This window comes from Lutjanus erythropterus, chromosome 4, assembly GCF_056507025.1.
Source record: "Lutjanus erythropterus isolate fLutEry1 chromosome 4, fLutEry1.hap2, whole genome shotgun sequence".
NCBI lineage: Eukaryota > Metazoa > Chordata > Actinopteri > Lutjaniformes > Lutjanidae > Lutjanus > Lutjanus erythropterus.
Window position 1 is genome coordinate 32,622,600 of NC_139320.1, and position 26,906 is coordinate 32,649,505.

Below are 26,906 nucleotides of genomic sequence, written 5' to 3' on the forward strand. Positions count from 1 at the left end.
CAAAATTAAATCTCAAGATGTTATTATAATTATTCATTATTCCAGGTAGCTTTTAAAGTTGGATTGTTTTTATCATGGTGAAAAATAAAACATAATTCATGTATATACTGATCCTGAAGACAGAAAGAAATCTGTTATTTAACAGACTTGGAGAACTCCTTACAGTTGGATTCAATCTAATTTTATGCAGTGATTTTAATACAGTTACATCAGAAAATGACGTGTTTCTATAGGCTTTGTGTAGCAGAGTGGTTCGACAAGCAGGTCAGTGCATCATTAGATGGTTTCAGAGAGTTACAAGCTTCTGTAAATGCATCGTGAAAACAATACAGCATGTACTGATAGTAGAAAATGTACTTTGTAATTTGTACTTTTGAATACTTAAGTATTTTTAAAAGCAAGAACTCTAGTACTTTAACTCGAGTAAACTTTCACTTGTAGTTGAGTAATATTTCACCAGGAGTATCTATACTTTGACTCAAGTACTGGGGTGGAGTACTTTGTCCACCACTGGGTTTATGTTTCACAGAGTTCAGTTAAAGTCACAAAATGAACAGAATTATTTGTGGAGTTCAAATTGCAGCTACAGTGTAAAGCCTGAGTGTATCAAAGTTAATATGCTCTAATTTAAATCTGGAAACCTGCAACTTCTCAATCAAACATGAAGCTGATTGGTTCAGACAGATATTTACACAGATATTTACTGCTGACTGTCGGAGACAGTGAGAGACAGCAGACGGCTCTCAGAGGAGAAGCTATGAGAAAAAACGTTGACGTGATAAAAACAGCTGTAGTTCCCTTGATGGGCGGGCTCTGCAGCAGGAAACAGGAAGTGTGCAGAGTGATTGACAGTTGGCTGGGTGTAGTTGTGTGCTGAGCTAATGGAAGTGAAGGTGAGCAGGAATGAGCCTCCTGGGAACTGTGGCTGGATGGAGCAGCTGATGTTGAAGTTGGAGCCTGTGTTCACCTGAAAGCCCTGCTGCTGGGGCTGGGAGACCCCATCCATGAAGGACAATGAGATGAATGGCTGAAACAGCAGGTCTGTAAATAGAGATGATTGGCTGAATCAGCAGGAGTGACCAGATAATCGTTCATGTCCAAAGAGATATTAATGTCACTGAAGATTTATCTGGGCCATTCTACATAACTGGTTCAAAGTCAGAGTTATATCACATTAAAATAAAGTGTCTTTTTTATGTATGTAAATTGTATAACATCCAAGATACACATTTCCAGTAATTGTACAGTTAATTCTCATTTTGTGTTTTCATAGTTGAAGAATATTTTCCTCTACTGAAATTTCTCAAAAATAATAAATATAATAAATAATAATACCTTGTTTTTATATATACACATTGAAAAAGTATTTTAAAATATTATGCTAATCAATAAAAATTAGACATTTAAGTCTTTTAGGCAGAAATTTTAAAATTCAGAGTATTTCCAACATGTAGGAACATGTCTGATGTGCAAAATCTCATGTTGTCTACAACATGTGTGAAAGGGAAAATTCAGACAGCTGATTCTTAGGCAGTGTGCCAAGTGCATGTGTGAAAACTGTTTCCGAGATGACATCACTAATGGGCTTACCTGAGCAGGTGATGTCCATGAAGTAATAAGAGTAATCTGATCTTGCACAGCCCCTCAGACCAGATGCAGAGTGAATACAATCAGAGCTGACTGCCCACACAGGGCGTTTATTGAAATAGGTAGTCATCCTTAACTCTACTGATACAGCAGAGCCACAGTCAAGCTCTCTACATAATACAGCTGCTTCCTTCAGGGTCCAGTAATTGTCAAACACTGGTCTCCACTCATTCTGGTGTCTTATCTCCAGTATTCCAGAACAGCGACTGGATCCTCTCACCAACCTGACAGGTTCTGCACAGAAACAAGACAGTCAACAGGAAAAAAGAATAAATTGAACTTCAGCAGAACAGAAATAAACCAAATCAAAGCTGCAGTTCCTTTTCTACCTGAGCAGGTGAGTCCAACAGCTTTTCCAGGTGAGCAGGTGTTTCTAGCTGAGTCTGAGCTTCTACAGTCCATGAGAGCAGACTCATGGCCTCCACACTGGAACTCTTTGGTCCACATTGGAGCCTCCACTTCTCCATAGAGCGCCCCCTGGAGGACTGAAGGAGCCCCACAGCCCAGCTCCCTACAGACCACCTCTGCATCCTGCTGGTCAAAGTCATCTTCACACATTGGGGACCATGACTGGTTAGACTGGTCAAACTTTACTTCCAGTCTGCCTGAACACAGACTCCCATTCACCAGCCTGACAGAGTCTAGAGAGAGAGAGAGAGAGAGAGACACTACTACCTTCCTTTATTAAACACGTCTGTCAAATACTTGTCACAGAACTGCCCCCATCCCATGAAACATATGGAGGTCATTTACAAAAATATTGTTTTCATACTCAGCCCTAAAGCATACAGAGACAATGACTCAGCGTCACCAGGCCTGAACCCTGCAACCTGTTACTTCTTGTGAGCCAACTAGCCAGTGTATCCTGACCAAACAAGAAATTCACCCCAACACTTTTGTCCCTGGGAACCTTGGCCAAGACCAATGTTGCCCCTTGTAGAGTTGTCACAATACCAGAATTTTAAATTGTAATACAATATTATACAATATAATTCATAAATTATATTCAATACCTCTCATTATCATGGCAAGAAGAAAAAAGTGCAAAGCATGAAAATTAGGATAAGTTTTCATTTTTCATGCCCTCTCTGAACCCCAGCCTACCTTTTCCCCAAGGCACCCCAGGCACTCCTATGTTCCTTTTTCCTCCTTTTACCATCTCAGTCCACCCCTCCTACTTTTGAGTCAACCTGATAATCCTCATGCAGGCTATTCCCCATTATGGGATGACCACTCACTTTCCTTTCTACCCCTACATGCCCCTATCCCATCAGAAGACCAAACTACTGCATCACTGTCATCAGTCACCCTAAAGTCCTTTTCCCAACTTGAGCAGGCCATCAACCCGCAACTAGTTCTCTCCACACTCAAAAAAGTCATCACAGAAAACTCTCTGATGATGCACTTTCATCAAGTTTCACATAGAAACTTACATCATGTACTTGCTCAAGAGATTTAAGATACAACACTTATCTTCTCAGAGAGAAAGATGTTTAAATCCACTTGCAAACTTCCCAAAATCAAACAACCCCCTCACTAAAACTCTCATCCTTAATAAACAGAAAAATTGTGTGCACAAATACCTGCCTAGCAGGCAAGCAATTTTCCTATTGTCCTATTGTCCATTCACAAAACTTTCTTGCTCCAAAAACATATGCACCACTTCATTCATCTGTGAACCATAACATAGGTTTTGACAGCCTCCCTGCTCACCAACAACAAGTAGCATATCCTTCAATAAGGCACTGGCACATGGTGCACACCTTATGACTTTTTGAAGCATTAGATACTTGCCTCCACTCTCCACCTATTTGGCCAGAGTGGCCATCAGCAAAACCCCACTGAAAAAATAAGTAACTGAAAACTAGTAGAACCTCTAACCCAGTGGTTTCCAAACTTTTTCTGTCATGCCCCCTTGAGAAGCTGGACAAAATATACACCCCCACCCCCAACCCCACAATTGCTGTTAATAAGTAACAATAATTATGGCAGGAACTAATACAAATGACGAAGAAAGTAAGAAACAAAAAGGCTCTGGCATTCCACCATGTCTTCCTCAGACTCATTCAGAAAGAGTGAGGGGAAGATTCTTTGATTATCTATTTTGTTTTCATGTATAAAATACAGTTACTCAACAATACATAATTCATCTGGTAATATTTTAACTGTAACATTCATGCCAATAATCCCTAATTTAACAGTGAAACACTGAGTGAGACCACTTTTTCAGCCTTTAGGATGTCATTGTCCTGAACTTTACAGTTCAGTACAATGGAAAACATTGACTGTCAGTGTGACAAAGAAAGAAACACACTGGAAACATTACTGTCAGAGATGATACACTCGTGGACTTACTTGAGCAGGTGAGACCAAAGCCGTATCGACTGATAATCTCTATTACACAGTCCCTCAGACCAGACCCAGAGTGAACACAGCCAGATTTGAGCCGCCACTTGACATCGATTGTACTTGACCATGTTGTAGAAACAGCAGAGCCACAGTCCAGCATTCTACAGAATACAGCTGCATCCTTCAAGGTCCAGTCATGTTTAGACACTGGTCTCCACCCTCCCCGATTCACCTCCAGTGTTCCAGAACAGCGACTAGATCTTCCCACCAACCTGACAGGTTCTGAACAGAAACATCAGTAAAAGAATAAAGTGAGTTTCATTAGAACAGAAATGAACCAAATCAAAGCTGCAGCTCCTCTTCTACCTGAGCAGGTGAGTCCAACAGCTTTTCCAGGTGAGCAGCTGTTTCTAGCTGAGTCTGAGCTTCTACAGTCCAGGAGAGCAGACTCATTTCCTCCACACTGGAACTCTTTGGTCCACATTGGAGCCTCCACTTCTCCATAGAGCGCCCCCTGGAGGACTGAAGGAGCCCCACAGCCCAGCTCCCTACAGACCACCTCTGCATCCTGCTGGTCAAAGTCATCTTCACACACTGAGGACCACTGCTGGTTAGACTTCACCTCCAGTCTGCCTGAACACAGATTAGTCCCATTCACCAGCCTGACAGAGTCTGGAGAGAGAGAGAGAGAGAGAGAGATATTGCTGAGATTGTTATCTTGTGATAATCTATTCAGTTTGTTCGAAACTTAATTGTTCTATAACAATAATTTATACAATACATTAATTGTAACATCCAGGCCAATAATCTTAACTTGAACCTGAATTTGAATTTAGGAAAGAAACACTAAGCTTCCACATTTGCAAGATGTAATCAACGTCATTGATTATGAAAATATTTACATAACATGCATCGACATGCCACCATGGACTGCTGCTCCTACTGTGAGGAGGGATTCACCTGGAGAACAAGCAGCATGTAACATAATGTAATGTAACAGCAGCACAAACTGTCTGCATCGCACTGTCATGGTTTGATGATGCAGAGTCATTTTTCCCGTTTGCTCCAGATCATATTAACACTTTAAATTTACATGGTATATAATCCACATACTAAAAAAATGATGAAACAACTACAGACACTTTGAATACTTTTTTACTGTTACCTGTTTTGTCTTGGTGATATTGCAACTCAGATCACTGATTACAAAATTCATCATCATTTATCACAGACAATCTTAAATCAGTTACACTTATTTTAGCGTTGGTTTGGTCAAAAACTTAAGTGATCTCCACGTCTCTATCATCAGAGGATAGTGTCACACAGACTTCATCATGTTTAAATCTGCTGTATGGAGTTTTATTGTTTAATGTGCAGTTTTCATGTTAGAATAAACGGCAGCATTAAGACCGCATTTAGTTGATCAGTAATTTTCTGACAGCATTCTTCTTCTCCTGCTTTATTTGCAGCAACAATGTTGCTTTTTGCCGTAATGTATTTTGTATATTTTCCACAGCTCATAATTATAACAACTTGATGATTTTGACTTAAGTAAGTGGCTCGCGATCGCTTCATTTCATGCGGAAGAAGAGTCAAATGACGCAACAAACGCCCCTTTTATGTGAGCGCGCACAGAGTCTGAAGACGAAAGTCTGGATTAACAAAGTGAGTTGATAACCACCATCATGATACCCGTTATCTCTGATTGTGGTTTTAGGCTTTGTCAATCCAAATCATGCAAAGAAAGCCTGGCTGTGTTGAGCTTGCTTCATAGTACACCCCTCAGGTGTGGGTGCATGTGGATATCTGTGCGTGTGGAAGAAACAGAAGAAAATGGCGTGCTGGTCTCATGCTGCTGGGCTGTTGTCTCTCTGGGTGCTGGCAGCAGAAAAGCAAAGGAGCAGAAGAGAGAAAGACTGCAGGCTGTGGCAGCTAGTTAAAGCAGTGTTACCCGACCCTGGTCCTCAGGGCCCACTGTCCTGCATGTTTTAGATGTTTCCCTGCTCCAACACACCTGATTCACATGATCAGCTCGTCATCAAGCCTCTGCAGAAGCCTGACAACAAGCTGATCATTTGAATCAGGTGTGTTAGAGCAGGGAAACATCTAAAACATGCAGGACAGTGGGCCCTGAGGACCAGGGTTGGGGAACACTGAGTTAAAGGAAGGAGCACACGGGGCCCAGGTGTGGCCCATCCTACTAACAACCCTCCTGCAAGAGAGAGAGAAGCAGCAGCAACAGGGGCAGGGAGAAACTAGTGGCAGGGAGGAGGGGTCGTCACAATTAGATTAATTGATAAATTAATCAGTAGATTAATCAATTAATTGAGAAAATAATCATTAGGTTAATCGTCTAAAACATAGTCTTTCGGTGCAGGAATAATTAAGTCATGACACTAATTACTTACACAAAAAAAGAAAACTGAATGTCACTAACTCTGACAGAGACAGGAACAAAGTTATAACATTATTGTTGAAGACTGACTTACCTGAGCAGGTGATCCACAAGAAGAGCGCAGTGTCAGACGGTTTTAAACATTCTCTTAGAGCTGATGCGGACTGAATGCAATCAGGTGTGATTTCCCACAAAGGATACTTTGGAGATTCTTCAGTCATCACTTCCAGTGAAACAGCAGAGCCACAGTCCAGCTCTCTACAGGCAATAGCTGCTTCCTTCAGGGTCCAGCTAGACCATGTCACTGATCTCCACTCAAACTTATCTTTCAGCTCCAGTATTCCAGTACAGTTACTGTCTCCTTCCACCAACCTGACAGGTTCTGAACAGAAACATCAGTAAAAGAATAAAGTGAGTTTCATTAGAACAGAAATGAACCAAATCAAACTGCAGCTCCTCTTCTACCTGAGCAGGTGAGTCCAACAGCTTTGCCAGGTGAGCAGCTGTTTCTAGCTGAGTCTGAGCTTCTACAGTCCAGGAGAGCAGACTCATGGCCTCCACACTGGAACTCTTTGGTCCACATTGGAGCCTCCACTTCTCCATAGAGCACCCCCTGGAGGATTGAAGGAGTCCCACAGCCCAGCTCCCTACAGACCACCTCTGCATCCTGCTGGTCAAAGTCATCTTCACACACTGAGGACCACTGCTGGTTAGACTTCACCTCCAGTCTGCCTGAACACAGACTGGTCCCATTCATCAGCCTGACAGATTCTAGAGAAAGAGAGAATTTTGAATATTAGACAGACCCTCATTCATAGTTAATTCTGTTTCCACAAGTTTTTGATGTCAAAAATTCAGAAAAAAATAATTTATGCAAAGGTCTGACTCCTTACACAATTTCCCCCTTTTTCCAAATAGCTAATTTAGTGAGTCCTAAAATGAAATCCATTAGTGTGTGAACAGATGTTTTTTTAACGAAATAGTGTGAAAATATGTTCTCCTAAGACCTGAAAACATGACTGCATTATACTGAAAAGTGTAACAAGTCTGGAACACTGAATAAAAAGATGGTGTATTCTTACTGCCTGTGAGTAGAGAGGAAAGTCATCCCCTGTGCCAAGACTGAAGTGCACTATATAACTGTAGCTATGGTCTCATGCACAATCTTTCAGTGTAGGTCACCTGTCTGCTTGTTAACAGGGGGTTGTACAGGGGCCACCAACAGCCTCTCAACTATGAACGCACACCACAAAACTCCAACATGACACCCCTGCTAAAGTCTCCTAACACTGGAGTCTTTAGAGACAGCACAATGTCGTCCTTATTCTGCCACTGTTCAACAGCAGGAGGACAGACAGGAAAGGAAAGAAATTATCTCACTTATCATCCCATTGTTCAGATAAAGAACAGTCTTCCTCAAACACTCTGGCAGGGAAGCACAGACCTCATCCAGCAGCCTGAGCCGCAGCCTGTTGAGCAGTTCAGTGAGGTGGCTCGGGCATCTGACCAGGATGCCTCCTTGGTCTGGAGGTTTTCCAGGCATGTCCAACTGGGAGAAGACCCTGGGGTCCAGCCAGAACTCGCTGGAGGCATTTCACATCTTGTCTGGCCTGGGAATGCCTCAGTGTCACCCAGAAGGAGCTGGAAAGCATTGCTGGGGAGAGAGATGTCTGGAGCACCCCGCTTAGCCTGCTGCCACCGCACACTGACAAGAGATAAATGGAGGAAAGCGCCTGGATGGATGCAGAGGGGATGAGAGATTTTAAAGTGAATTCAGTCACAGTTGCTGTCTTGGAGATTTGAGTGACAGTAAATGCTGCAGCCCGTTTACGGGCCAAAAGGGTCATTGCAGCATTCCTCGTTAGTATAGTGGACAGTATCTCCGCCTGTCACACGGACGACCAGCTTTGGTAGTGACTTTGGGTAGTGACAAAAATGATGGTCATTGTTGAGATATGTAAGGTGTACGCTCACATATCTCAACAGTTAACTATTACTGTGCCTTTATATAGGCCTCATATAACAAAAACTAGTGCAATGTCTAACTGTGTTGTTTGTGTGTGTGTGTGTGTGTGTGTAACATGAAGGGAATATGAAAGCAAATTTTATTATGCAATGGTAATAACAATAAGGATAATAATAATAATAATAATAGTTAGGTCAATTCAGTAGTTTCATCAAAGCATTGTTATTGCAGTACCAACTTATCTTATACCATTATAACAAATACGTTATTTCCACATGATTTTCCAAAAACCTGGGTTAAAATTCGCTTTAATTTCCTTAAAGTGTTAAGTGTAAGTGTTTTATATTATGAACACAAACTGTACAAAAATGTTCTGAACCAAAAACAGAGTATCTTGTTTGGGGGTGGTGGGATTTGAACCAGCTTTCTCAGGAGCTCTGCGTCTGGACAAGAAAAAGTCCTCTACAACTGTCCATGGCTGGCCTTTTCCGTCCTCCCTCCTGTACTGGACAGTACATTACCACTGATCTCAGGTAGTGCTGCCCCGACCAAAAGAAATCCACACCTGGCTTCTGAATTCCTTTAACCAATCAAATTGGTGGAAATCAATCAATCAATCAATCTGTGTCAAGGCAACCAGGTTAATGACAATCAAGACCACCTCCAACCAAAGCTGTGGCAGCAACCATTTCCTTTCAGACAGTCTGTCCAAAGCAACCAACAAACATCCAAAATGTTGTTTTTTTGTGTTTCTGCTGATATACACAGCCAGTTTAGTATCCCCCACAAAGAGTTCAGTAGTTGCCACTTTACCTGGTTAGTCTTTCTGTAAACTGAATAACAAACTGCCAAGTCAGTGTCACTCAAAAACCATGTACATTAACCAGTGATGAACTTACCTGTACATGTGATTTCCACATAAGTAGAATGGGAATCACAGTTCTTTTGTACACAGTCCCTCAGAACAGATCCTGACTGAAAACACTTAGAGCTGATCCCCCATAGGTTTCTGTATGAAGAGCTCCGCTTCATGTCTATTGAAACCGCAGAGCCACAGTCCAGTTTTCTACAGACAACAGCTGCATCCTTCAAGGACCAGTCTGAGGAGCTCACTGGTCTCCACTCAACCTCATGTTTCACCTCCAGCATTCCAATACAGTCACTGCAATTTCCAACCAACCTGAATGGCAGTTCTGAACAGAAACAAGTGAGTCATCAGTAAAAGAATAAAGTGAGTTTCAGTATAACAGAAATGAACCAAATCAAAGCTGCAGCTCCTCTTCTACCTGAGCAGGTGAGTCCAACAGCTTTGCCAGGTGAGCAGCTGTTTCTAGCTGAGTCTGAGCTTCTACAGTCCAGGAGAGCAGACTCATTTCCTCCACACTGGAACTCTTTGGTCCACATTGGAGCCTCCACTTCTCCATAGAGCGCCCCCTGGAGGACTGAAGGAGCCCCACAGCCCAGCTCCCTACAGACCACCTCTGCATCCTGCTGGTCAAAGTCATCTTCACACACTGAGGTCCACTTCCGGTTAGACTTCACCTCCAGTCTGCCTGAACACAGACTGGTCCCATTCACCAGTCTGACAGAGTCTGGAGAGAGAGAGAGCAAGAGATAGAGATAGATAGATAGATAGATAGATAGATAGATAGATAGATAGATAGATAGATAGATAGATAGAGAGAGAGTGAGAGAGAGAGAGAGAGAGAGAGAGAGAGAGAGAGAGAGAGAGAGACATAATAGTGTTGCTGAATCATCAACAACAATAATAAAGATGATATGAGGATTAAAAATGTGGACAATAATACATAATATCATGTGAACAATAAAGTACATTATTACTTTAATTCTAATAATGAAGTATGCACACACACACACACACACACACACACACACACACACACACATATATATACACATATAAAATCACGACAATGACATACACATTACCCTACAATTATCAACAACAAATAATTAACTATTAAGATTAATAATAATCCTTTATCTCTCCAAAGAGATCAGGTGTAATTTATTTAATGTAAGAGGAGAAAAACATTCAGTTTATAGAAATATAATTCATTAAGTAATATAAATAGATAAATACAAGGAACAACAAAGTAATTAAACAATACTCTTGTGCCCGGGCTGCTAGTTTTACCAGATATCTGCCATTCATACATAACTTGCATGTTGTGCTATAAGAACCTGAGTAGGGGTGTGTCTTCAGGTAGCAACCAGTCCTGGTTAAACATTCTTTTGATGTCACCACTGACTTCTACTCAGTGGTGACAGAAACATAGCAGGACACTGATCAAAGATGGGATTAGAATGGGATCTGGGAATAACAGGTCATGTGGAGATATACCCAGATATCTCAATGAACACTTAAACATTTTGCTATTGTGATGGACTAAGTGATGTAAGTTTGGCAGAACTGTTGACAGTCTTTTTTTTAACACATCCAGCGTGCACAAATTTGAGTTCCTTGTTGTTGTAGACTAGGTCACTGGGTCCTTTGGAAGCCTCCTGTCAGCTCTCTTCAAGTTGGCCATGACAGCCTCCACTGCAGTCTATAGTCTCGGAGCATCAGCAGTACAGACATGCAAAGTAACATAATCTTCAATACCATCAATTATGAGTTTTAAAGCGCAGGCCTCTAATATCTGAATTTCTTGATTGTATCGTTTAGAACAAGTGACCTGCTTCTCACTGTAGTACAGCAATGCACAAAGTTGCCATACCCTTTCAGCGTGGCTGTGCAGAGACCGTGGTGTTGGACTACAGCGCCACCCTCACACCATGCCTCAGAAACAGGGACAACATCTCAGCTGAGACTAACCTCGCCAAGAAACCACTTAAGACACACCAAACTACACTAACAACACCCACTAGAAACTTACTAACCAACCACACAATAAACAGAGTTAGACAAGAAGAAAAGCAACACTCTCCACCACCAAACTCCCAGCATGCAGTGCACAGGGAAGGAGACAGACAGAGAATTTTTTTTATCCATTTGGTTTCATTATATTAAACCTAATTTAATAATATAAGGGTGAGCTTTGGCAATACTGTAACATTTGTGCCAGTAATGTTCCAATTCAGTCCAATAGAAACAACCAACCGCTTCACTTGCTGTCTAGAGATGATATGATAATTACCTGAGCAGGAGAGCCCCAAGGACAGCCCAGAGCGGCGGAAGGAATAAAAAGGATATGGTGTTACACATTCCCGCAAAGCAGATCCAGGGTTAACACAGTCAGATGTAATTCTCCACACAGGTATTTCTGAGAACTCTCTCAATTCCATTGAAACAGCAGAGCCACAGTCCAGGTCCCTACAGGCAACAGCTGCTTCCTTCGGGGTCCAAAAATAGCTATACACAGTTCTCCACTCTTTAAGGTGTTTCATCTCCAGTGTTCCAGAACAGCGACTGGATCCTCCCACCAACCTGACAGGTTCTGAACACAAACAAGTGAGTCATCAGTAAAAGAATAAAGTGAGTTTCAGTAGAACAGAAATGAACCAAATCAAAGCTGCAGCTCCTCTTCTACCTGAGCAGGTGAGTCCAACAGTTTTTCCAGGTGAGCAGCTGTTTCTAGCTGAGTCTGAGCTTCTACAGTCCAGGAGAGCAGACTCATGGCCTCCACACTGGAACTCTTTGGTCCACACTGGAGCCTCCACTTCTCCATAGACCGCCCCCTGGAGGACCGAAGGAGCCCCACAGCCCAGCTCCCTACAGACCACCTCTGCATCCTGCTGGTCAAAGTCATCTTCACACACTGAGGACCACTGCTGGTTAGACTTCACCTCCAGTCTGCCTGAACACAGACTGGTCCCACTGACCAGCCGGACAGAGTCTGGAGAGAGAGAGAGAGACAGAGAGAGAGACAGAGAGAGAGACAGAGAGAGAGGACTCAGTATAGGGCTGCACGATTCATGCTAGAATGTGAATGACAACGTTTCTCCTTAAGAAATGAGATCATGATTCTCTCACATGATTTAGATTTTTTCAGCAGAAACAATTTTACACTCATAGATGAAGTGAGACGCTTACTGTGTAGAAAAAGCTTTAAAAAGACCACTGGAACATGTTTTAACAGGTAATGGACTTCAACTTAAAACTCTCTTCTAACAAAAAATACCTCGACTCTTTTTCTCTCTTACACTCTAGAACACTTCATCAGAGTGATTAACTTAAAAGCTACAGAACATAAAAAATAGAATGGTGGTACATTGTTTTTGTTAATGTTATCATTGTTTGGCGGCTGGGTTTTTGTGATATATTTTGTTTTTTTACTTCACTGCACATACATATTGGATATTATGGTGACGTTTGAGGTGGTTATAGAGATTAGTAGTGTAACCTTGTGGTGCTGTGACAATGCCAAAGCATTGCTTCTAAATTATGACACCTTGCATCATCAGGTTTAAACTCAAAAGGTCCACACATTGGAATGTGCTCATTTTTTTAGTATGAGCATAAAATAAGTCTCACCCTCACCACTGGGAATTTCCTCTGTGATGCTTTTTTTTTTATTATTTCACTTGACAAATTTGACTGCAGCTTGAACATCCCCAGTTTTTGTTCTCAAAAATCCCTACCACCATCAGAAACTTGTTCAAGAAACCACAAGCAGCCCAAGCTGACCAATCAGAGTCCTAGTCGCCATCTGTTTTTTCTGTAGCCACTATAGCCCCAGAGTGCAGTTACATTTTTGACATGGTATATGTTAGCTACAGTGCAAACCCTTAATATACAGATACAAGGTTACAAGAGTCTAAAGCACTGAACTCCTAAGAAAAACATCACTACCCTTTAGAAAGTTATTGTCCTTTGCAACTAGACAGTTCAGTCCAATGGAAACTACTGACTGTCAGTGTGACAGAGTAAGAAACACACTGGAAACATTACTGTTATATTGGAAGTCAGTATTACCCCGCATTTACATTGAGTCCGGCTGCGCTGCGTGATGGCTGCGCCGCGGTTTTGCTCCGTCATGCACGCGACTTCGACAGCGTCTCAGCAGCATTTCAGCAGCGGAGCGTTTTGCCCGTCTGATTATGTTTCCTTGCTCTGATTTTGTTGATTAAGTCCTCTTTCCTTGCTCTTTGTGCTTCTACCATGGATAAGCAGGCTACGTAGTTAAACTGTTTATTTTCTGTCTGTCTTTATGATCACAAGTCTGCACGGGGTCTTTCATTTTGAAAATCAACTGGATTCTCCCCTGATTTCTGTGCCTGACTTCCTGCCCGTTCGACCAGCTCTGTGCCAATTGATGCGCCATCCGTTGAAAATAGAGTCGCTGCGTATTCTCTGCGGAGCAGATCTCTGAGCCGCATCTGGGACGCAGCTGAGACGCACCGCAGCGCTCCCAGTGTAAATTGTAGCATTGACTAAATGGGTTCTATTTCTCTGCGTGCCATGGTGCAGCCGTTACGCAGCGCAGCCGCACTCAGTGTAAATTCGGGGTTAGACTTACCTGAGCAGGTAATCTGCAGGATGTCAAAATTGGACACTGGTGTTACACAGCCCCTAAGAGTAGATGCAGACTGAACACAGTCAGATCTGACTGTCCACACAGGTCTCTCTGAGGACTCCTTCATTAGAGTGACTGAAATAACAGAGCCACAGTCCAGCATTCTACAGAATACAGCTGTGTGCTTCAGGTTCCAATCAATGTAGCCCACTGGTCTCCACTCTCCCTGTTTCATCTCCAGTGTTCCAGAGCAGCGACTGGATCCTCCCACTAACCTGACAGGTTCTGAACACAAACAAGAGAGTCATCAGTAAAAGAATTAACAGTTTTATTAGAACAGAAATGAACCAAATCAAACTGCAGCTCCTCTTCTACCTGAGCAGGTGAGTCCAACAGCTTTTCCAGTTGAGCAGGTGTTTCTAGCTGTGTCAGTGCTTCTACAGTCCAGGAGAGCAGACTCATTTCCTCCACACTGGAACTCTTTGGTCCACATTGGAGCCTCCACTTCTCCATAGAGCGTCCCCTGGAGGACTGAAGGAGCCCCACAGCCCAGCTCCCTACAGACCACCTCTGCATCCTCCTGGTCAAAGTCATCTTCACACACTGAGGACCACTGCTGGTTAGACTTCACCTCCAGTCTGCCTGAACACAGACTAGTCCCATTGACCAGCCGGACAGAGTCTGGAGAGAGAGAGAGAGAGAGAGAGCGAGAGAGAGAGAGAGAGAGAGAGAGAGAGAGAGAGAGAGAGAGAAGGAGAGAGAGAGAGAGAGTGAGTTACGGGTTATCCCTGCCATGGAGTTTTAACATGGCCCTGGCCCAGAATTGAGTGTATTTTTTTGGCTGTCTTCACAGAGACTATTTTAACTGAGGAGTGCAGAGGACTGACAGAGACCAGAATGGGTTTTTGCATTAAGAACAGAGTCAATGGTCTTAAACAAGACATGAAGCTTATGACAGAATAATATCAGAAAAATGTTTTCTTTTAGCATCTTTCACAGTTGTTTGATAGTGACGCTAGCAGTCCCTTAAAATTTGAAATGACACCTGCAGTTTGTCCCTTTTCCACTTCCGCTCAGCTCTACGGCATTCGCGTCTGACAGCACGAGTTGTGTCATTCAGCCAGGGTTCAGATTTAATCCTAGACTGCCTGGTTTTAAACGGAGCCACAGTGTCTAAAATGGATTGGCAGGTGGAATGAAACCATGAGCTAAGCTTCTCCGTATCGTTGTCCAAACACTCAGTGACACAGTTATGAGTCTGACTGAAAACGGCCGAGAACTGAACAGCAGTGGAAGGGTTAATAATGCGACAGCGTTGGGCAGCAGTGCGAGGTTTAACTGTTTTACAAGCAAGAGCAACCTCAAATACTACAGGTATATGATCAGAAAATACTGCGTCACAAACCTCCAAATTAAAAACAGGCAAACCAAAAGATAAAACAAGATCAAGTGTGTGTCCACGTTCTTGTGTGGGACCAGACACAGACTGCACAAGATTAAAAGAGTCAATGAGGCTTAAAAAGTCCTTTGCCATTGGCTTATCAGGACAACACACATGAACATTAAAATCTCCAACAACAAAGACACGATCATATTTAGGCATGACTTCAGCCAGGAAATCAGAGAACTCATTTAAAAAGTCCTTATTGTATTTGGGAGGCCGATAGACCACTGAACACAACACAGTGTGAGAGCGACAAACAGAGCTGCTTACATTTATAGTGACTCTTAAAAACAGTGGCAGTTCCTCCACCTCGGCCCGACGTCCGTGGGGAGTTAAAATAGCAGCAGTTCTGAGGTAAAAGTTCAGTGAAAGCGCTGGACTCACCAACACTCAGCCAGGTCTCAGTCACACAGAGAAAGTCCAATCCTCGGGACGTGAAAGAAATCCTTAAGAACAAAAGTTTTGGGCGCCCCTATAGCTCAGTCGGTAGGGCGTGCGCACCATGTATTGAGGCTGTTGGTCCTCTGCAGCGGCCGCTGGTTCGAGTCCCACCTGCGGCTCATTTGCTGCATGTCATCCCCTGTCTCTTCACCCCCCTTTCCTGTCATACCTTCAGCTGTCACTGTCAATAAAGGCAAAAATGCCAAAAAAATAACATTAAAAAAAAAAAAAAGAACAAAAGTTTTATTCGCTAGCGATCTAGCGTTTTCCAGGCCAATCCTGACAGGAACCAGCAGCTCCATGGCGTCAGCTGTCCATGGAGCCCGACTCAGAGGCCGCAGGTTACACAGATTGACTCCACGCCGGCGGGGACGGGGAAAGCAGGGGCCGTCAGGCTGGAACACCTCATCCGGGCCAACAACGGGTACCAGCCAGGAGTCGACAGAGTCCGGCGGGCGCCAAGAAGCATTACACCGGAGTGGTGGAGCTAGGGCACAGCAAAGGTGAGCTGGGATCCCCGATAAAAACGGGGGCAAAGTTTTATGTCCAGTATCATCCAACTTCACCAGATCTTGGGTAGAAAGTTGAAGATCCATCAGTGTTTGGCGATCGTACACCAGTAGAGAGTTGACATATTGAGTAACAAGTGACAGAAACAGCGCAAACACACACAATGCTGGCAGAGACAGATGGCAGGCCACACACACAGGCGCCATCTTGAATTCTGAGTTATGTCCTGAGTTATGGCCAAAAAGACCTTTGATCTCCAAATACTAATCAGTTAATCCTTCGGTCCAAGTAGGCATTGTTGCCAAGTTTCAAGAAATTCCTCTAATGTGTTCCTGAGATATCACATGCACAAGAATGGGACATACTTACGATATGATACATCCACATATATTTATAAAAAAAAGAGATCTTTATACAAATCCCCCAAATGATCAAGCTCAATAGCATATTCCAGAAAAACTGAAAGGTGCTTAACAGACCCTACTGGACTACCCTATGACAGAATGAGGATCTGGAAGACAAACTGAATGCTCTGTACAACTCAGAAAAACATGCAGGCCTGATGGCGTCTTAAATGACACGTCACATATAACTATAGAAAATGCTAACTGGCCATCAGAAAAATACTGATCTTGGGAACAGAGCACAACAGTGAGGTTCCAGAAATTAAAATACCATTCAGTTTCTGAATAGAGGATTTAGATCATTGCTCATAATTTCATAACCATTTAAAGAGGACTCACCATGAGCTATGAGATTGTCAAACGATGGTATACCCTCCTGTCAAAGACGGAAGTCTCTGGTATTTATCTTGTTTCAAGAAAAACATGGTTTATTTGCCATGTCAAAAGAAGCACTTCACTACCCCCAATCCCTAAGCACAATAGCAACATCTCTAATTGGAGGAGCTCGCTGTTACCATGGCAATGTTTACCACCCCTGCAAACAGGCAATTCTGCCAGCAGGCTGGCTATTTAGGAAGCTAACATGAATCATACTAATAATACTGCCAGTCTCATTGAGAATGTCCTTGGTCCTTTGATCTGTGGTTCAGAGCCTCAGTCTGAATTAAATATTACTCCCAAATATCTGGCAACAGGCTTCCTATTGGCAAACAAACAGTTGTCCAATCCTGTTTCCTTCTATTCCAAACAATCTCGAGAATTAAACAAATACTCCCACACTCTGACCTGGTGACTGTCTACTATGCTGCAAGTAGCTCAATGCCATCCTGCACTGAGGACATGGCCAAACCATACATTCCAGCCTGACCACTATGTTCTGTCACTACCAACCTTCTTGCTATTCCCTCACAACAAGGGGGACCCAGCCACCACTAAACAAAATCTCTACTGTCGCTGCCCTGGCTGCACAATAGTTGGACGAGTTTCTCATTAACATCAGGACAGCAGAAGCTACACATCTTCGCTGGCAGAATGACTCCAACCACAATCTCCAACCATAGTCCTTGTTGTCATCGTATGGTTTCTCTGTTGACACCACAGCCCTGAAGTGTTGTAACATTTCTGACAAGGAATGGTCAGCTACAGTGTAAAACATCTTTATCCTCTAGGATGTTATTGTCCTGAATAACATAAATGATGGTAAATGATGGACTTACCTGAGCAGGTAAGCCACAGGAAAATGGGAACACCGTAGTTTGTTTGGTCTTTAACACAGTCCTTCAAAGCAGATCCAGAATAAAAACAGTCTGAGCTGATCCCCCACATGGGTGTGTCTGAGGTCATCTCTCCTAATTCTATTGAAACAGCAGAGCCACACTGCAGTTCTCTGCAAATCACAGATGCCTCCCTAAGCGTCCAGTGATTGCCGTTCACTGGTCTCCACTCTCCATATTTCATCTCCAGTGTTCCAGAACAGCGACTGTCTCCTCCCACCAACCTAACAGGTTCTAAACAGAAACAAGAGAGTCATCTGTAAAAGAATAAAGTGAGTTTCAGTAGAACAGAAATGAACCAAATCAAAGCTGCAGCTCCTCTTCTACCTGAGCAGGTGAGTCCAACAGCTTTGCCAGATGAGCAGGTGTTTCTAGCTGAGTCTGAGCTTCTACAGTCCAGGAGAGCAGACTCATTTCCTCCACACTGGAACTCTTTGGTCCACATTGGAGCCTCCACTTCTCCATAGAGCACCCCCTGGAGGACTGAAGGAGCCCCACAGCCCAGCTCCCTACAGACCACTTCTGCATCCTGCTGGTCAAAGTCATCTTCACACACTGAGAACCACTGCTGGTTAGACTTCACCTCCAGTCTGCCTGAACACAGACTGGTCCCATTGACCAGCCTGACAGATTCTGGAGAGACAGAGATGTAACTGTATACATAGTATTCACATTGTAATTGTCAACATACATTATTTGTACAGCATTTGGCAAAACAATATTTTGCTATGATTATGTTATGGTCAAGAAAGTGATCTGAACTTGAATTTGAGATAGAGAGCAGGGTTTGCCATTAACCCTGACCTGTGGCCACGAAAAGTGACTCTGTGGCCACCAAATATTCCATGTAGGTGTCCCCCTGCAGCCTCCATACTGTGAGTCTTCACCAATGCAATGTAACAGTTCCACAAACATCTTAATCTCTTTGCACCTTTTAGTTCTACAGTCAATGTAAAAAGCAAACAGGTGATTTATTTTTTTCAACACACTAGCCACTCTGAAAAGGTGGACAGCAGCATAGCTCATGACTGCCAATGTACTACATTAAAGCCAGAAGGGGGCATGGGCATTAATATGGCTAGCCAGTGGGTGGTGCTTATAAACTGCATTAAATATACAGTGCTGATGTAAAGAAGGCAATGCAGTTATGAACTACTATAAGAACTATTTCACAACTGTAACTTCAGTACTTCTCATTTTCATAGTCCCAATATCATTCAAGCCTTTCTAACAGTATAAAATTCCAAACTGTTACCCCTTTAATCCACCTTGTTACCCAGTACCTACATGTATGTACTGTTACGTGCTGGGGTTATTTAAAAAAATTACACAATATCTCTAGAGTAATTATGCATTACCTTGCAAGCTGTGATCTAAAGCAATACCACAAGCCTTCAGGTTTTCGGCATCTAATGCATGGACTAATTTATAGACTGATCTTCAACTTCAAGACCTAGTAACCTTGAACAATGTAGAATCTCTTAAATCCAGGTTGTCTGTGTGCAAGTGTTTTATAGGATCAGATTTGGATGTTCTCAGTCTATTGACACTGCGTTGCTGCTATCCTTGGTCAGGTCTCTATTGTAGAAGAGATCCTTGATCTCAATGGGATTAACTTGGTTAAATATGGGCTTAATAATAATATAATAAAATTGTCCTGGATAACTTTACAGTTAAGTCTAATGGAAACCACTGATTGTCAGTGTGACTGAGTAAAGAATGCACTGGAAACATTACTGCTGTTCAGGTCAATGATGGCCACCACTTACCTGAACAGGTGAGTCCCAAGGTGTATTGACTTGATGGAGAAGGTGATCTTACACAGTTCCCCAAAATGGATCCAGACTGAACACATTCAGAAGTCATCATCCATACCTTTGTGTACGAAAATGTATTTGTTGTAGAGACAGCAGAGCCACAATCCAGCTCTCTGCAAAATAGCGATGCATCCTTCAGGGACCAGTCAGGGCCACCTACCGGTCTCCACTCTCCCAGTTTCACCTCCAGTGTTCCAGAACAGCGACTGGATCCTCCCACCAACCTGAATGACTCTGAACAGAGCAAGAGAGTCATTGGTAAAAGAATAAAATTAGTTTCATTAGAACAGAAATTAACCAAATCAAAGCTGCAGCTTCTTTTCTACCTGAGCAGGTGAGTCCAACAGCTTTGCCAGGTGAGCAGGTGTTTCTAGCTGAGTCTGAGCTTCTACAGTCCAAGAGAGCAGACTCATTTCCTCCACACTGGAACTCTTTGGTCCACATTGGAGCCTCCACTTCTCCATAGAGCGCCCCCTGGAGGACTGAAGGAGCCCCACAGCCCAGCTCCCTACAGACCACCTCTGCATCCTGCTGGTCAAAGTCATCTTCACACACTGAGGACCACTGCTGGTTAGACTTCACCTCCAGTCTGCCTGAACACAGACTGGTCCCATTCACCAGCCTGACAGAATCTGGAGAGAGACAGAAGACAGAATTATGAGTTGTGCCTACTTTGGTATATATTAATTTTTACAAAATCATTTACAGTATTGCATAGAAAATGTTTACAGTTATATTGTGCATTAGCAACACAACTGCTATTGGTTTTATAAAAAGGTTTATAAGACCTGAACTCAAGTCTCAGTCTGGATCTGACAGCAGCACCACACTGTGGAGGCCTCCTGACTTAAACTTTCTTCCATTTTGTTTTTTTTTGTTGATAGTTGAGTCTCCCTCAACAGAACGGTCAGCAGTTTAGTCTCTATAATCCACACCCAAAATAAAACTGGTCAAAGAAAACTTTTTACCAAACTAAAACAGTGAAGAAGCTACCAAGTCAGTGAAACAGTGAAACAGGGAGATAGAAGTCTATTTTCTTCAGGGATGTCTTAAATATTAAATTTTCAATTATATGTCAATTATTTGACATGAAATAAATAAATAAGTCCACTTCTATATCACATCATGTAACATTTCTCTCAGAGATGGTGTCACTTTACCTGAGCAGGTGATCTCCAGGACATTTGAGGACACATCTGGTTTTATACAGTCCATCAGAGATTCAGACTGAACACATTTAGAGCTGATCCCCCATCTGTATCTGTTTGACGAAGGCATCTCCACGATTGAAGCAACAGAGCCACAGTTCAGCTCTCTACAGATTACAGCTGCTTCTCTGACGGTCCATTCAGAGCCATACACTGGTCTCCATGCTCCCTCATGATTCATCTCCAGTGTTCCAGAACAGTGACTGGATCCTCCCTCCAACCTGAGAAGTTCTGAACACAAACAACAGAACCATCAGTAAGACAGGAACAATTATTTGATTGTGAATCAGTAAAAACACCCATTTATATTTTTACATACTGTTGTCATTGTGTTGTGATTCTTCTGCCTGGAGACCTGAGTTAGAAAATAAAAAAATAAAAAACACACATTACAGCCGTATGATGATTTGAACAGAGCTCTGGATGAAATGAAAACAGAAATATAATACATTTACAGTTGTAGTTAAGTTTACATACCCTGGCAGAATTTGTGATTTTTTGGCCATTTTTCAGAGAATATGAATGATAAGAGGAAAACTTTTTTTCACTCATGGTTAGTGGTTGGGTGAAGCCATTTATTGTCAAACAACAGTGTTTACTCTTTTTAAATCATAATGACAACACAAACTACCAAAATGACCCTGATCAAGAGTTTACATTCCCCAGTTCTTAATACCATGTATTGCCCCCTCTAACATCAATGACAGCTTGAAGTCTTTTGTGGTAGTTGTGGATGAGGCTCTTTATTTTCTCAGATGGTAAAGCTGCTCATTCTTCTTGGCAAACAGCCTCCAGTTCCCGTAAATTCTTGGGCTGTCTTGCATGAACTGCAGGTTTGAGATCTCCCCAGAGTGGCTCAATGATAATGAGGTCAGGAGACTGAGATGGCCACTCCAGAACCTTCACTTTATTCTGCTGTAGCCAATGACAGGTCGACTTGGCCTTGTGTTTTGGATCGTTGTCATGTTGGAACGTCCAGTTATGTCCCATGCGCAGCTTCCGGGCTGATGAGTGCAAATTTTCCTCCAGTATTTTCTGATAACAGGCTGCATTCATCTCACCATCAATTTTGACCAAGTTTCCTGTGCCTTTGTAGCTCACACATCCCCAAAACATCAGCGATCCACCTCTCCACCTCTTTTTCTTTGCATCCCGAACAATTTTCCTGGCAGTTGTGGCTGAAAGTTTTGTTGGTCTACCTGACCGTGGTTTGGTTTCAACAGAATTCCTCATTTTCCACTTCTTAATTAGAGTTTGAACACTGCTGATTGGCATTCTCAGCGTCAGTGCAGCACTGGATGAAAGATGCAATGGTCTGTCAGGAGCCCAGAAACTCACTGACCTTTTATACACACACACTGATTACAAGCAGGATGGTAACCTTTAGTAGCCATTCAAACCTGTTTGTGTCAACTTTTGTGCATGTTATCAGGCCAAAATCTCCAGGGTATGTAAACTTTTGATCAGGGTCATGTTGTTAGTTTGTATTCTCATTATGATTTAAAAAGAGTAAACACAGTTGTTTGATAATAAATGGCTTCACCCAACCACTAACCATGAGTGAAAAAAAAGTTTTTCTCTTATCATTCATATTCTCTGAAAAATGGCCAAAAAAATCACAAATTCTGCCAGGGTATGTAAACTTATGAGCACAACTGTATATCCAAGTCATGAGGTTTCAGTATATCTATTTCTTCATTGTTACAGGTTTCAGTGGTTGTTTGAACATTAGGAGGCCATGTTTCAGGGTTTGTGCCCGTTTTTTCTTTAAATTGACTTATTCTTAAATTTTGATGCATTCATTTGGCAGATTTTATGCAAATCAACAATGTAACTGCAGTACAATCCAAGCTACAATATATCAAAGAGGAACCTTTGAGAATACGAGTCATGACACTCAACTGCTTGTTCAGACCTGACGTCAGTAACAGGCTGCAGGTGAATCACACTGAAAATTGTTTCTCACCAGGACAGCATGCATGAGGGGAGTTTGCAGTGACATTTCCTGCCCTGCAATAACATTAGGACCAGAGTTTGCATTAGAGTTTTTCTTTCTTCTATTTTTTTGACTGCCAATGTAGCCTTTAATATTCCAGGATACCAACCATATATAGAATAACTACTTATGTTTTAGTATCCATTTAAGCAAAGGTATAGAGCTGTTTGTTTAGTGGAGTGAAACATGCATGCAGATGCACACTCAAATTGTGACTCTTCTACCACTGCTTATTCCTACCTGAGCTCCAGAGCAACACCAAGAGAACCTTTAGTATATGACCCATGTCCAGTGTCCAGATCTGTGTCTGTCGCTGGTTTTGTCTTTCTTCTGTGGCAGAGAGGACAAATACAACCAGGTCATTTATAGAAGCAGCTCTTAGATTTTCTGATGTTAAGACACATTAAAGCAGTGGCTCCCAAATGGTGAGTCCACTCTGGTCTACTTTTCAAATGATTGATGTTCATCAAAGACATTAGACATTAGATTAATAACCGTCTCCTGATCATCACCTGTCCTGTGTCTTTGTCTCATGGAAGATATTTGAGGTGATTTTGTTGCTGCTTCTGGTTTTGATGAGCATATTTCTGTCATAAGTACTACACGCTTTAGTAATAGCAAAAAAAGAAAGAGATTTAAGGAAAAATAGAGTGAAGTCTGAGGGAGCCATGTGCTGCTGTCACCATGGTAACTGTGTTACACCTTATTGTTGGTACACCACTAAAAAAAACACTACTCTCCACTGAAGAAGAAGGTGAGCAGCATTGAATCACGTTAGGGGTGCGTGGGAATTTTGTTTTTATTATTATGATAAAAAATAATAATAATAGGGATTCAACCTAATTATTTTTCCAAATTATGATCTGGCAAACCATGAAAGCTACTTTCTTTCTTCTTGACAGAAAAGAGTTCGATTCAGTCTCATCATATTGTAGAGCAGTCAGACGTCTCTACAGCTGATATCTCCAAAAACAACAAAACTATCTGCACAGATTAACAGCACTGCAGGTAAGAGGAGAAATGTGTTTTTGATTTTGGGGTGAACTGTCCCTTTAAAGTGAGGCCAGGATAATACTTAAAATCCCACCAGACTGAAATGTGCTTGTTTACTTGACATCTAGTGGTGGTAATGAGGAACTGCTGGTAATGAGAGTCCATATTCTGCAGGATTCAGGTTTGTTTTTTCATGTTGCACACAGTTTAATTCAACAGTCAGTGGTCGTAACTGAAATCCGCATCATTCCAACAGATGATGCTATTTAAGTGACATTCATTTTTATTTATTAATTATAATGTTGAGATTATTCCATGCAAGAATTTTAGCATTAAAGTTAGATTTAAACTGCACATGAATCATAGAAGCTATCAGTCAAACTGTGACTTCCTATCATACAGTAAGTGTTGAACTACAATACAGTTGCAAGCTGAGAAAATAAACCTGCTTGAATCATTAGTTTTTTTCTTGTACTTAAACTTCCCTCCCTATGCTGTATGATCTTGTCTTAAGAATAAGACATTAGTTGATTCTTGAAAATGTATGTGGGTGAAGGTTCCTGTAAAAGAGACCTCCTTATGTTAAGTAGAAACAGATGTATGAAAACAAAACTGTATCATGAGTTTGGGAAACGAGAGTGAATAAAACGTGTCCGAGGGTGCTTTCTAACTGGCTTTTGATAAGTGGGTGAAAATTGTTTTAACTTTGGGCAAGAAGCCAAAGTCATGTCAGTCCTTTGTCTTTGAGAATAAGAAGCTGATATTTTTACTTTAACTGCTTGTGATAATGTTTGTGTGTCTCCTACTGTAATTACAATAAAATTTACTTCACTGTCACAAACAACATTTCAAGAGAAAACCTGCAAAGATAGACTTATTTTAAGTTGCATACATTCAGACAATTGCAGAACAAATTCATAATAAGAGCTCCTTTGCCATCATACCTTCTTCTAGTTGATCACTAATGAAAACAGAAATGTAACATTGTGTACCCCCAGTTACTTACAGATGGAGCAGTAGAAAAGCTCTGAGTCCAGCTGGAGGCACTAACATGCACATGCAGCCGGAGCAGATATCAAAACACGGACCGAGGATGTCTGATTACAGCATGATAAGTTAGGAAAGAAAGAATGGAGTGTAGAAGAGTGAGACTCTTTTGTTTCACTCTGTAACCTTTATTTAAACAAATCCCTGTTACAGAATGCTGTCTGTATCTGGCCACCAGGTGACAGTAATGTACCACAAAACAACAAATAATGTTACATCCCACTTTCTGTAGAAAAGGAGTATTTACAAGTTATAACAATAATAAAGTAAAAATATTCAGTAGTTGCATATTGAAGTTGTTGCTCAGATTGTATTGTACTTACCTGTGTTTCTATCAGTGAGTTGTATGTGTGTGTGTGTGTGTATTGAATGTTGTATACAGTTTTTGTTGCACACAGATTGTGTGGGTTATTTGTTTCGTGGTCGTACGGTCTGAAGGTGGAGTCTCAGAGTCCTGCATCTCTTACCAGAGGACAGGAGGGGGACCAGGCTGTTGTGGGGATGTGAACTGTCCTCTGTGACCCTCAGGGGCTTCCTGAGGCAGGTGGTGAAGCAGCCTGTCACCAGGCTCTCTGTGGGGCCCAGAAGATGTCCCTGAGGATCTGTGGATTTATTTATTGTGAACATTTTAGAACAACATATAGGGTCGAGGAATATATCAACATTACATCAGCATCATGACACTGTTTTTCTCTTTGAGAAAACTTTATGTCCTCATTTTGAACAAAATCTTCATCTCACACATAGATTACATCCTCATCAATACATTATTTTATGTACATGAACTTGTTTGATTATTCCAGATTATGAAAGAATGTGCAGAAAAATTATGCTTGAAGACAATGAGTCCAGTTCCAAGAGAAAATGATCAGGTTAGTTATATTTATAATTACAAGATAAGAGCTGTGCATGGAGAGCAATTCTAGTCAAAATTAAATAAATGCATACACAAATAAATATGGCTATGAAATGAATTAATAAATGAACAATAAATAAATAAATAAACATGTTATTTAATTTCAGGGGCTTTTATTTCATAATTCCTCAGTTATTCATTTCCTGCTATTTTTATTTCAAATTCTTATATGAAAGTTAAGGGGCGTGGTTACATAAATAAATGTGAAATCAATGTGGAATAATGGTTTATTTATGTAATATTGACTGAAATAGCCATGCTTACTTGTTACCACTGTTTGTGCTACTACACTTATAAATAAAACAATCAATAATATATATAATATATTGAATTTTGTATTAAAAAACAAGCCTCCATTTTTAAACAATAATAGTTTATGTAATTCATAAAATCAATGAGGCTTAAATGTTCTTGACTTACATTCTTCTAATATAATTTTCATAAGTTTGGTGGTATGTAATTTCCTCTTAAATTAATTTTGATGTTAATAATCTCCCTCTTCAATTCATTTTCACAGACAGACTCTTTCAGTTTCTCTCCCCACAAATATTTGATATGGGATAAAAAAAAATTGAGTAAATCTTTAAGGAGAAACAGATCCATTGATTTCCTCTTTTATTTTTTTTTATGTTTTATTGATTTCACAATTGATTATACACTGAATTCTGAAAGACAATTATTATTATTAACAGTATCATTTGATGCAGTGGCTGCATGTTCTGCAGGACAGTAATGTGTCTAATGATCAATCAATATTTGGAACAGATGTTTTGTTAAATATTCATCAATATAAAGTATAAAAATATGAAAGCCATCAGGACTTTGGTCATTAAAAGGCCTTACAGACCTCCTTTAATACAAATATGTATGTTCAGACTTTTTATTATCAGTTAATCTGTCGATTACTTTCTCAGTTAATCAGTGAATTAATCCTGTCACAATCTTATCAGTTGAAACTTCTATTTCTACTAGAAATAAAATAGTTCCTACATGAAACTGCTCACAACAAAGTCTGTGGA

At 41.4% G+C, this 26,906-nt stretch overlaps 1 protein-coding gene across 1 annotated transcript; it reads right to left on the bottom strand.

The window, feature by feature from the left end:
• Window positions 1-519: 519 nt before the first annotated feature.
• LOC146328689 (scavenger receptor cysteine-rich type 1 protein M160-like) lies at window positions 520-23,217 on the bottom strand. The gene is made up of 20 exons (XM_084717676.1): window positions 23,172-23,217; window positions 21,255-21,290; window positions 20,888-21,166; window positions 20,054-20,359; window positions 19,680-19,961; window positions 18,238-18,543; window positions 17,854-18,144; window positions 14,213-14,518; window positions 13,841-14,122; window positions 11,912-12,217; window positions 11,519-11,818; window positions 9,644-9,949; window positions 9,257-9,550; window positions 6,857-7,162; window positions 6,486-6,773; window positions 4,363-4,668; window positions 4,003-4,278; window positions 1,977-2,288; window positions 1,591-1,881; window positions 520-1,041 (listed from the first exon to the last, which is right to left on the bottom strand). The coding sequence occupies exons 1-20, from the start codon at window positions 23,215-23,217 to the stop codon at window positions 701-703; spliced, it is 5,460 nt and encodes a 1,819-aa protein (XP_084573802.1). The 3' UTR covers window positions 520-700.
• Between the last annotated feature and the right edge of the window lie 3,689 nt (window positions 23,218-26,906).

Excerpts from the sequence above, each read along its gene's own strand:
- LOC146328689 (XM_084717676.1), bottom strand. The coding sequence starts at position 23,217 with ATGGGTCATATACTAAAGGTTCTCTTGGTGTTGCTCTGGAGCTCAG. Across the intron at positions 4,279-4,362 it reads TGTTGGACTCACCTGCTCAG|AACCTGTCAGGTTGGTGGGA; the intron begins GTAGAAGAGGAG and ends GTTTCTGTTCAG. Across the intron at positions 1,882-1,976 it reads TGTTGGACTCACCTGCTCAG|AACCTGTCAGGTTGGTGAGA; the intron begins GTAGAAAAGGAA and ends GTTTCTGTGCAG.